Source organism: Astatotilapia calliptera, chromosome 23, assembly GCF_900246225.1.
Source record: "Astatotilapia calliptera chromosome 23, fAstCal1.2, whole genome shotgun sequence".
Lineage (NCBI taxonomy): Eukaryota > Metazoa > Chordata > Actinopteri > Cichliformes > Cichlidae > Astatotilapia > Astatotilapia calliptera.
In genome coordinates, this window is record NC_039323.1 from 32,168,248 (window position 1) to 32,180,237 (window position 11,990).

The 11,990-nt window shown below is 36.3% G+C and overlaps 1 protein-coding gene across 2 annotated transcripts in view; it reads right to left on the reverse strand.

Annotated features, from left to right (window-relative positions):
- Positions 1–11,990, reverse strand: part of LOC113015974 (rho GTPase-activating protein 20-like) — a 40,976-nt gene that overhangs the window by 28,726 nt on the left and 260 nt on the right. The window contains exon 2 of one of the 2 annotated variants that reach the window (XM_026158377.1): positions 1,410–1,515. In XM_026158377.1, coding sequence (XP_026014162.1) covers positions 1,410–1,481 — 72 coding nt within the window. In that variant the 5' untranslated portion in view covers positions 1,482–1,515. Of the gene's footprint in view, positions 1–1,409; positions 2,505–11,990 lie in introns of those variants that run through there. The other variant, XM_026158378.1, reaches the window with a different exon arrangement.

Sequence of the window (11,990 nt, forward strand, 5' to 3'; positions counted from 1 at the left end):
AAGTGATGTTTGATGTATCGCCCATGGCAGCCTGTACAGGACAGTGTGCCTAAGGAAATAGCTCTGAAAAAAGCAGAACACTATATTTGGTGTGTGTATAATATCATCATTATTAACTTTTAAAAACGTGTTAATCTGTGATATGAATTCTCTCGCCATCTGCCTTTTGTCTTATTTTCTGCAAGTAAACCTCCACTCATTTATCGGATAATTACCACCACAAAGAGTCACAAAGTAGTGACACTTCTGAGTCTAATTGTCAGCGGGATAGTTTTAGACCATCATGAAATACAAACAAACACAAAAACAATTGATTTGCGACACTGGCATAACAAACAGAGTCAAATTCTGTCTGCACCACATAAAGCTACAATTCTTCACAGTTTCTATCTTTACAAACTGAAACAAACAAACATTTGATGCTTTTTACTCCAAAATAAACTTGAATGACTACCTGATGATCAGAATAGATTAGCTGTGGACTGACAGCTACTGTTTCCAATACAGAAGACACTGCATTTATCATAGAAATGGTTTCGGTACACAGAGAATAGTTAATACCAGTAAAACTGAAACGCATGCTTTGACTAAACAGCCTGGGGATGATAATCGATAACAATAAAACCCTTTAAATCTGATTAGCATTTGAACACATGTATGAAGTAGTTAGCCTGCAGAAAGAGTAAATGTGAAGTGTATACAAGACACACCACATTTGAACACCTCTTTAACTCACACGTACCGTTTAAATGCCACAATTATCTAAACAAATACAGGAATTTATGACATTTTAAGTGTTTATTTTGTCGACAAGGCCATGACTAAAATTTACGTCTATAAATCTATTCATTCTATAAGTTCATGTATTAATGTCTGCATTAAGAAGTTTTTATTTCTTAATAAGTAAAATAAATTGATTAAAATAACTTAAAAAGTTATTTTACTCTTCTTATGACCCATGAGTTAAAAAGAAAATTAAAATCAGAAAAGGGGCAGAATATCTTGAGATGATGTAATAATGACATCACAGGCTACCAACGTTAATAATCAGTAGGTTATTAAAACAGTCTGATGACACACTTTGTTTAGATCAGTGTTTTACTGGAGCTTGAAGACACTCATTAGTTTACAACCTTGATTTATTTTTTTAATCTTATAAGTTGACCTCCTGTAGAACTGCAAAACTATCACTGACAAAATTTCCCAAAAGCTGCTTCGGCTGTTTGAACACCTGTCACACTGATCTAACCTCCCAACCGACACACTCATTCATAAAGTGAGTAGGCTGTCCCTTTTCACGCGATGTAATTAGACAGAAATGAATTAGAAGGAAGTCTGTCTTTACTTTCAAAAGAGCAGAACTGTCTGCTAAGGTGAGTGAAAACACAGACTCTTACGCGCAAACGTACCCGTTTGTGTTCCTGCTGCGCGCCGCCTCGACTGAGGCTGTCCTGTTGCTGCTGTGGAGACATGTTGTCCATCCAGCCTCCAGACGCCCTCCGGCTCACTGTCCAGCTGTCCTCGGGTGATGCAGGAGTGAAAGAAATCCCATTAATAAACTCCGACTCCCGGAGATACGAACCATTTCACCACAAGCTAAAAACTTGTTTGCGATTAGATCGCGTGAAGGAAAAACTACACGAAGGAAATTTAATATTAAAAAAAGAAATAAAGAAGGAAAAAAGGTCGGGAGGAAAACTAGCTCAGGTTTCGTCTATCTCTTTGCCATCAACGAATAGCCGTGCTCATGCGTCTCCTGTCTAGATTATCAGTTGCTTTGCCACTTCTTAAGGCGTCTTTACGCATAGAACGGAGGCGGCGCCATAACGCTGCAAAAAATAGGTCCACCTATTTTTAACCAAACTGTTTCATTTACTCAGCGAACAATCAGATTTACCCGAAAACAAACAATGCTAAAGGTATGATAAGCTGTTTGCTTAGGGGATCAGCTTTTATCGAGAATTCTACAGGGATTCAGCAAGTGGGCCAATGAAGTTTCATTACTCAAGCAAACAACATTAGAAAAAAGTCCCGTTATTTTTACTGTCAGCTCGTTACTGTGTGCTGAATGAGATCTCTGTAAATGAGTTTATGTGTTAGATTGGTCTCTTGTTAAATCAAGTGACACAATTACCTCATTATCTAATCTGAAGTTAAATCAGAGTGTAACAGTCTGAAGACCTAACGTGCATCTTTTCAAAAACATCCAAAACCCAGTCAGTGACACCTTTGTAAGGCCAAAATGTTAAACTTTTACGCATATCCCAATCTTGAGATGCCATTTTTATAATGCTAGTTGTTAAAAACATTGGTTATCAGTCATCACCTCATGTTATGAATATGAGATAAGTTTCTTTTGTTGCAATGTCCCGAGAACTAAACTGATATAAAAACATGAAAACAGGAGGCTACTCAGGCACATTTGGGAGCTTTTCTATGTTGACTAGGTATGTTGGTATGAATTATCCCACTTTTTGTCAGTCATATGGAAAAGAAAGTTTTCACAGAACCCTTTAATTACTTAAAATAATAATTTTCAGTATGACTTTATCAGTCTCTCACTTCATTATCGGGTCACATCAAAGGTCAAGGTCAAGGTCAAGGTCAGATTTATTTATATAGCACATTTCCAACAGCCGATGCTGCACAAAGTGCTTAACAATAACAATAAAATTAAAAACTACAGTGTAATACAATAATAACAATAGAAACAATAAAATAGAAGAATTAAAACAATACTAACTAATTCAGATAAATCCAAAATGCTTGGGTCATAATGTGTTAAAAGCCAGAGCGTAAAGGTCACATGACTATAGCTAGTTAGCTAATTTTGGTCCACTGTTGTGTACAACATTGCTTCAGTTCACTGAGGTTTGTGGACATCTGTTTATACATAATTCTCTTAAGGTCTTCCTGCAGGATTTCAATCCGATTGTTCAGTCTGATGTCACTAACCGTGTCTGGACCTAAACTCCGCTGCAGGTCCATATATCAAACAAAGTATGGCATTACTGAGAGTTGAAAAACTGTCTAAAGTCTTTCATCTTTAATAAAATGATCAGCGTTCTGCTCTACCAGGTGTAACAATTGAGTTTAACATCCAGGCATCCATGAAAACGGAATTTATAACATTTAACGGAGTTAGAAGTTAGCAGGGAGTTAGCTCGCTAGCTTCTATCTAAATACAATATAGCATGTCCTGACTGCGGGGTTTTGGAAACAAATTAAAACGTACAGCTCTGCTATCACTTCCAGCATAAATGAAGACAGAAAACTAAACAGCAGTGACGTTTGTAGGGTTACTGAAGTTGGGCTAGCTGGTATATAATGATGTGCTACGTGATCGCTAGTGACACAGCTATGTTAGCATAACATAAACAGTGAAGCTGGAGGACGAACACTAACACTTTTCCACTTATAAAAGTTAATGTTAAGGTTCCTGATAGTTAGAGACAAATGCAATCGCATGGCAGGATGCTGTAAACGGACCAAACTTCAGTCAGGAGAACAACTGAGATAATCCATCCACAATACAAGGTTAGTCATTAATATACTGCAACAACATGGGAATAGAGCAGCTGTGATAGAATACAGCATTAACGAATCAATGGTACAGAAGTGGAGGAAGCAAGAAGAATGAGTTTAATAAAGTTTGATTTATCTGACTGCTTTGTTTCGCTTAATGTGCCTTATAATCCCGTGTACCTTATGGTCCGAAAAATAGGTACTGCACACTGCAGTTTAATGTTGCAAAGCACCTCTTTTTAACTTCAGTGGATATTATACATGGTTATGCTCAGGATATGTCAGCCCATTTCTACTGGAAATGCCTTTTGGTTAAACTTTCAGCAAGGAATTTGCATTTGCACTGTTACATTTTTATAAAGCTTTAATGTACATAAAAACCAGCTTCTTGTTTAAGTGAAAATAAATGGAAGGTTGTCTTTTTGTGCTAGTAATGTTGTGGAGTTGTATTTTGTCTGGCATCAATTATATCGTCAGTTATATCGTTATCGCAAATTTTCAAATATATATCGTGATAAATATTTTTGGCCATATCGCACTGCTCTAGTAGTGAAGACAGTCAGGGGTAAGAAAACAGTCAGCTATGTTAGCATAATATAAACAAGCTAACTTTTTTTCCACTCAATAAAAGTTACCGTGAGTGTTCTTGGTGGTCAGGAACAAATGTAATCGCATGGCAAGATGCTGTAAAAGGACCAAACTTCAGCCAGGAGAACAACTGAGATAATCCATCCACAATACGAGGTTAGTCATTCATATACTGCTGCATGGGCTGGGCTGTAGTTACATCGTAAGGTTTTAAAAACTGAGCTTAAATAAATGATTAGCGGTAATAAAAGCCGAGGGAGGTCAACAGTGATCACTGTCTGTTTTAGGAGCTTTTTCAGATCAAATATAAGAAAATACATAACATTGAACATGTTAACAACACAAAAGCCATATTAAACACAGACTACTTTAGGCCTGGAAGTAGGATTCGTTGCATCATCACTGAACAACCGGATAGGGTTGAGGTCAGAACTTTGCATCATTTTAACACCTCGATTCTTTTATTTTTCAGCCATTGTGTTATAGATTTCTTCTATTTCATGACCCAATTTCATATTTGACTCTAAAATACTCTGGTTTACAGAGTTCATGATTGACTCAATGACCACAAGGTGCCCAAGACCTGTGGCTGCAAAACAACCCCAAATCCTCACCCCGCCTTGCTTGATTGGTATGAGCCATTTTTGCTGATATGCTGTGTATGGTCTTCACCAAACATGGTGCTGTGCATCATTACCAAACATCTCCACTTTAGTGCAGTCGGTCAAAAAGACATTGTTGTAGAATTGTTAAAGTTTGTTCAGACTTTGCTGTCATGTTCTTTTTAGAAAGAAGAGGCTTTCTCCTAGGAACCCTTCCAAACAAGCCATAAGTGTTCAGTCTTTTCCTGGTTGTATTGTGAAAATTGAACTTTAACATGCCAAATGAAGCCCATGAAGTTTTTTTTTTTCTTTTTTCACTTTGTGCCTGTTCTGACCAAACTCAGCACCCAGGAAATCCACTCATGGAAAGATTGCCAACTGTGTTAAATGTTTTCCACTTATGAATAATCTTACTGCGGAAAGTTTGGATATGGCCTCATAAACCTTCCCAGATTAATGGGCAGCAACAGTTCATCATTTCTGATGTTTTTCATCCTTGCTTTTGTGTTAAGAGGCATCTGAATGCTGCAGACCTACAAACTGCCAAAACCTCTGCATGTTTCGAGGTGCACACACTTGATGATGAATTAATTAAGGGTGTACTAAGTTTTTCACAAGACTACAGTCTTTTTCCACATGAATCTAAATACAAGTAAATCATAATTTAACAGTTTTCATTGTTTTTGAATATCAATGTACATCTATAGATAGAAGATTTAAGGGGGGAAAGTAAACTAAAAAGGGTTTAGGACTTTAGATTAACTTATTTGCTTCCATTTCTTACAGTAATAGCTCTGCTCTCAACTGGATAAGAGGCAATTTTATAATGTCTCCTTTAACAAACATAAGAAAGCTGGCTAAAATAACATTCTTAAAAATATATCTTTATCCTAACTTCCAATCAAAACTGAAAATTAGAGGTTAACACTGAGTCAATAACGCTATTGTTTTTTTTAATTTAAAATAGGGTTTTTTTTGTTTTTTTTGCAAATGGGTTTAAACGTTCTATCCAAGTACTACTACTTTGTTTTCACATTTTACAATTTGTCAATGGTTACATTTTTTTTAATTTTGTCCACACTGGGGGAAAATGAGAATTTAAGTAATGTCATATTACAATTTAAGTAGAAAAACATGAAATTGAATTTTCCTGTGAGAGCGTTGACAGGCCAGCAGGTAGAAATTTATTTTAAAACCCCAGATTAGTCTATTTATGTTCCTGTTATCGAGTCTTTCATAGTAGGAAATATAGCATACAACACTTCATTTTCATTTATTTTAAATCCCACTTAAACTGAAAGAAGTGTTCATCAGATTGTTGATACGTGTTGGGCTTGGTACTGAGTGGAAAATACAACGACAAGTAGAATTTCACAAGAAACAAAAGCAAACTTGGATAAGAGTACGAAACAATACACTTAATTCTGCTCAACAGGTGTTTTTCTTTCCCTCTTTATCCTTTTAATCCTTTGGCGACCTCTCCGTATTGTTTTTGGACCGTTTCCTGCAGGTCAGGAACTATTGCTTCAGGGTCATTTAAGTATGTTAAGAAATTTGCATGCAAGAACAACGGGGGCCGCTTCAGAACATTCGTGCTGCATGTTTCACAGTAATTGTTAAGGCTTTGGAAAGCAGTGTATCACAAAGTATTTGAAAGTAACTCCAGTTTCAAACAAAATGAACTTTTGCCACATTAACAGATGTTATTTAAATCCAACAGACATGAGTTATCAGAACAGTGCGAGTGTGACACTCACATTCGGCTGAAGACATTATTAGATTCCTGCGTGTAACAGTGAAACAGTCACGAATAGTACCGACTGTAATCTAGGCCACAAGGTTGTAATGTAGTATATTCAGGGCTTAAAGATTATGATTTGCCTTCAATTGAATTTCACATAAATATGTAATCTTGCATTCATAATGCAGTGTATAAGACCATAATAAAGGTTATTGTGGCTAAAGTTGATTTAATCTCAGAGTGCTTGTTGGAAACAGAGCAGGGAGTTAAGTTAATTCAACGCAGCACGTAGTCAAAAGGAAAAATTACTATTAGCCCAAAAATTGGTTGTACTTCTAGAACCAGAAGTGGGCCACAAACTGGGCTAAAGAAGAACTAGGCCACAGAAGAAGACGAACAGAGACTAGGAGTATTCATTCCCCAAATTGGCCACGATCAGCCCCGTTAAAACTGGATCACTTCAATGATTACCTTCCTTCATGTTGATAATGAACAGCCTTGGGCATGACAAAGAAAAGCAACATGCCCCTCCTTGGCGGTTCCCAACCTTTCTGCTACAAACACACTTTTTCCACCCTCAAAGCATCAACCAGCTCTGACTGTGTCAAAGATGTACTCACATTTTACTGCAAGTCTGCCAGACCTGAGCAAGACTGGGGAAAAAGCCTTTTGGTAAACTGAAAAATGACGATCAGTAATAAACTGTATCATTTTAGGAACCATTTGTCAAATGTGATAACTAATACGTTCTGAATAGGCATTGTGTAATACATGTTGAACTAACAAACAAGCTACTATTACATGCCAGGACTCGTGCTTGTGTGACAGCTAAAGATATTTCCTGTCCCTGGGATCCTCTGACACACCAAACTCTTTTCCTCCTACCTGCCAGCTCCATATTCAAAATCATTACATATATGATACCCAATAATCAATGATCCCTCGTCTGGACATCTTTCATTTTTGTTTTATTTAAAGAACTTTTTTTTTTTTTTTTTACCACGTTTGAACTTTCATGTTGATCCACTACAAACATCATTTTGAAAAAGTTGGGACACTGTGTAAAATGTGAATAAAATCAGAATGCAATGACTTGCAAATATTATAAACCTATTTTTAAATCCACAATAGACCATAAACCACCAGTCCAACCACTCATCATCCTAGTACACATCTAGGATGATGACATCGAGCTGTCATATTTGACAGCTCGATGTCGCTCGAGCAGCATTCTAAGCAGCTGGTCCGAAACTGTTTTTATCATTTACGGAATATTTCTAAACTCAGACTAATGGTATCAAAGCTTGAACTTGAGATGATTATTCATGCTTTTATTTCTTCTCGTTTAGACTATTGTAATGGCCTTTTTACTTGCTTTAACAAATCAGCCTTAAATCGTCTTCAGACTGTGCAGAATGCTGCAGCACGTCTCTTAACAGGCACCAAGAGAAGATCGCATATCAGTGAGGGGAGGCCAGTCTTGGCCTCCCCTCACTGGTTGCCTGTAAATTTTAGGTTTCATTTTAAAATTTTAGTTCTAACCTTTAGTGGTCAGGCTCCTCGATATTTATCTGACCTGCTGAAACCACATACATCTTCTCGGGCTTTAAGGTCATTAGATCAGAGACTGCTGGTGGTACCGCGCTCTCGTTTTAAAACCTGTGGTGATCGGGCCTTTCAGACTGTGGCACCACGGTTGTGGAATTCTCTCCCACTGTCTCTTCGCTGCACGGACGCCATTGATTCTTTTAAGAAACAGCTGAAGACATTTTTATTTAGAAAAGCATTTGATTAATTTCTTCTTATGCTGTTTTTATAGGTTTATTGTTTTACATTGTTTTATTTACTGTTATATTGTTTTTATATGCCCATTTTCTGTGTTGTAAAGCACTTTGTGATTTTTATCTGTGAAAAGCACTATATAAATAAATTTTACTTACTTACACACATATATGGTGTCAATTTCAAAATCCTACGCCGTTTTGTTCTCAAATAATAGCATTCACGAGGTTTTCAGAAAACATAACTTCTGAACTCCAGGCCGAGGTGACTGACATTCGAACTCATCCGAGATTTTAGCAGATGCACCTATGGTATCAATTGAGCTACCAATGAAGCTCCTACATCGCATCATTCTTGAGTTATCGCATTCACAAATTGAGGTGTCCATGCTGTCCAGTGGGGTGATGACAACACCTCCCATCAGCCTTTTAACAGTTGAGGGGTGAAAATGTATTTTGAATTTGGTGGCAGCAACACATCTCAGTAAAGTTGGGATAGAGTTTTAGTTACCACTGTGTAGCATCCAGACTGCAAATGTGTGGGAAGGTTTGGCTGCAGGTTTCTACTACGACAAATCCATTCTGTAGCAATAGGTGCAGGATCTGGTTTGGCATCGTCTTACTAACATAATCAAAACCTCTAAAAAACAAAACCATCATAAGCATTTGTTGCTCTAAAACCTGTATATACGTTTCAGCACTGATGGCGTCTTTCCAGATGTGGTATATGCGACTTCCAGTAAAAATGATGAATGAATGAACTTGGTGTTTATGACAAGCCACGTTGCATCTCTCCTGTCCAGAAGATGCAGCAACCATGTATTCCATAACAAAATTCCAAATTTTGATTCCTATGAGCACAGGACAGTTTTTCACTTTGCCGCAGTCTGTTTTAAATGAGTTTTGGCCCAAAGAAGGTCAGCAGAATTTCTGGATCATGTTCAAATATGGCTTCTTTGCTTGATCTGCATTTATGGATGATACAGCAAACTCTCTTCTTCTAGAAGTGTTCCTGAGCCCATGCTGTATATTCAATGAAAACATACTCGTTTTAAACGCAACGCTGCTCGAGGACCTGCAGATCATAGACATTCCACATTAGCTTTTGGCCTTCTGCTGTGCACCGAGATTTCTCTGAATTTTTCAGTGACACTGTAGATGATGAAATATTCAACGTCTTCACAATTTTACACTGACAAATATTATTCTCAGTACTATTGAATTTGTAGGGGCTTTTTTCCCCCTCTTTTTTTGCAGATTGCTAAACTCCTGCCCATCGTAATTAATTAGTTGCACATATGTTCCAGAAGAGTTTTCTTTTCAGTATCATTTACTTTATCAGCTTTTTCTTGCCCAACAAAGACACATGTTGCCGCCACCTAATTTAACTATATATATATGTATTCTTGTTCAAAAGAAATTTTTCTAAATAATTCGTTAGTTTTTAAGCCTTCCTGTCTTAAAAAGAAATTGACTAAAAGTATAGACAAAATATGAAAAATAGCGATTACAATTCTGTAACCAAAATGTCCTCTGTTGAAGAGATAGTACTTAGAATTGAACTCCGGCTGGGCAGTGGGTCAACGTACCTCTTATTCTTTTATTTATTTGTTTGCCTGTCTTGTCTGGCAGTGTAGCAGTGAGAATTGTTGTCTGAAGGCCAAACAAAAAGCCCAACAGATTTATTTTCACAAGTGGACCATTACGTCTTTTGCTACAAATGGTCCACTTGATAGTCGTAGTTTATTAGAATTTTTTCATTTTTATTTTGAGTTATTACAATCATAACAGACAGGACTGGGGGATGGGAAAGAAGAAAGGAGAAGTTGGGGAGAAAGTTAACAGAAGACGAGGAAGAGAAAGAGAAAACACACACACACACACACACACACACACACACACACAGAAAATCTGTTTGACTACCAGTTGAAAAAAGCAAAGAAAACAACACAGTAGGGAAACCACAGCAACAACCAATATATGCATAAGTAGCAGTAAATGATAAATATTAAATGTTAAAGAACACCATAAAGTACTGATGATACATAACATGTTTAGAGGCAGCAGCCAATCCAGACAATGTGAACACCTGTGTGTGGGAGCGTTTAAGTATTTAATAGTAGGTACATGGAGCCACAGGATGGAGGAGACCCAGGGCCCAGACATTCAGATAAAATACTCCCTTGTAGTTAGACATTTAATGACAAAAAGTGGCTTTAAACCCCAGGGTAATCCTTCATGCTGTATCAAGAATAAAACAAAAAGACTATTATTAAAAACTCAGATTTTATACAGCTGAGGCCATATTGCTACTGTGACACAGAAAAAATAAAGAGTACTAAAGGATGACTGTGTAGAACCTAGAGGTGGGAATCACCATACATCCCATAATACGATATTATCACAATACTTAACGCACGATACGATATTATTGCAATTTTTAAAAATATTTTGCGATATTCAGATTCTGTACATAAAGGTAAACTTTATCAATATTCATTTTATCTAATATCAAAGTCTCACACTCAGTCTTTCTCTCATTTCAGTCAGTTTTATTGTTGACAAACTGAACGGTTTGTATTACAGTCTAGTCCAACTTAACTGAATGCAACCATCTGGTACAATTATAGCTATTCTGAACTATGAAATTTATGAAAACTATGCAGCCCATTCAGCAACTGAAGAATTTGAAAGTAAATTATTTACCATTAAATTAAAACAAAATATAATTTTACATTAAATAAAAAAGTTTTAAACTTAATTAAAATAAAACATGTCTTAAATTAAAATAAGTAAACTGTCATGTTTATTGCTGCCAAAAAACAAGTTAAACACATTTGGACAGTGAAGGAATGTCAGGATTCTTGCTCAGAAAAAGGATCAACATGCTCTGAAGTCAGAGTTCCAGTCCACAAAAACTTTTTTTGTAACAAAGTATCGATTTCTGCTGTCCCTGTATCAATACATTATTAGCAAACAAAATATCACGATACTACACAGTATCGATTCCCCCCCCCCCTAGTAAAACCAGAAAGTGAGAAATCAGAGTCATCAACAGCACTGTGGTTTTACAAGTCTTTTTATTTACAGTAAATCATTTAGTGGGAGTAGAAATTTAAATGCATTTGTTTTACTGTAACAAGTCGACCAACTGATATGAACCACCTTTCATATCTAAAATCTTTTATAACTACACAATGCTGGCTTCACCTAAATCATAATTCAATGGAAAAATTATTAATGACATATGACTAAGACTAACAAGACTAAAAATAAGGGGTTCGGAAACAAGAAGTACTCAAAGCACAAACCTCAGCTAAGGCAGCGTTTACTTTTAAGGGAATATAATTGTAATTGCTGTGTTTTCCTTGTTCTTTTTAAACATACTTTAAGAAGACTGCACAACAAAGTGCAGCCTTTTGCTATTTTCTCTGTTGAAACCCATTTATATATACTTCCCATCATTTTTTGCATATTTATTTTTTGTTTTAAGCAAAATTCATTTAGTAATAAATATCAGTGGAAAAACATTTGTGATAACATGTTTATTTAAAACAAAAATCTGGAACATTTTACATGTTTTCAAATTCTTATGTATTAAAACAGTTATAACCTGTAACTGTAATATACTTAAAGGCATAATGTAATTATCAATGATACTCAAAGTCTCCCAGGCCAACATGTTTTTGCCAGTCTGGAAACCTACTATCATTTTAAAAGGCTGTATGTAACATTAGTATCACTTTGTCCTTC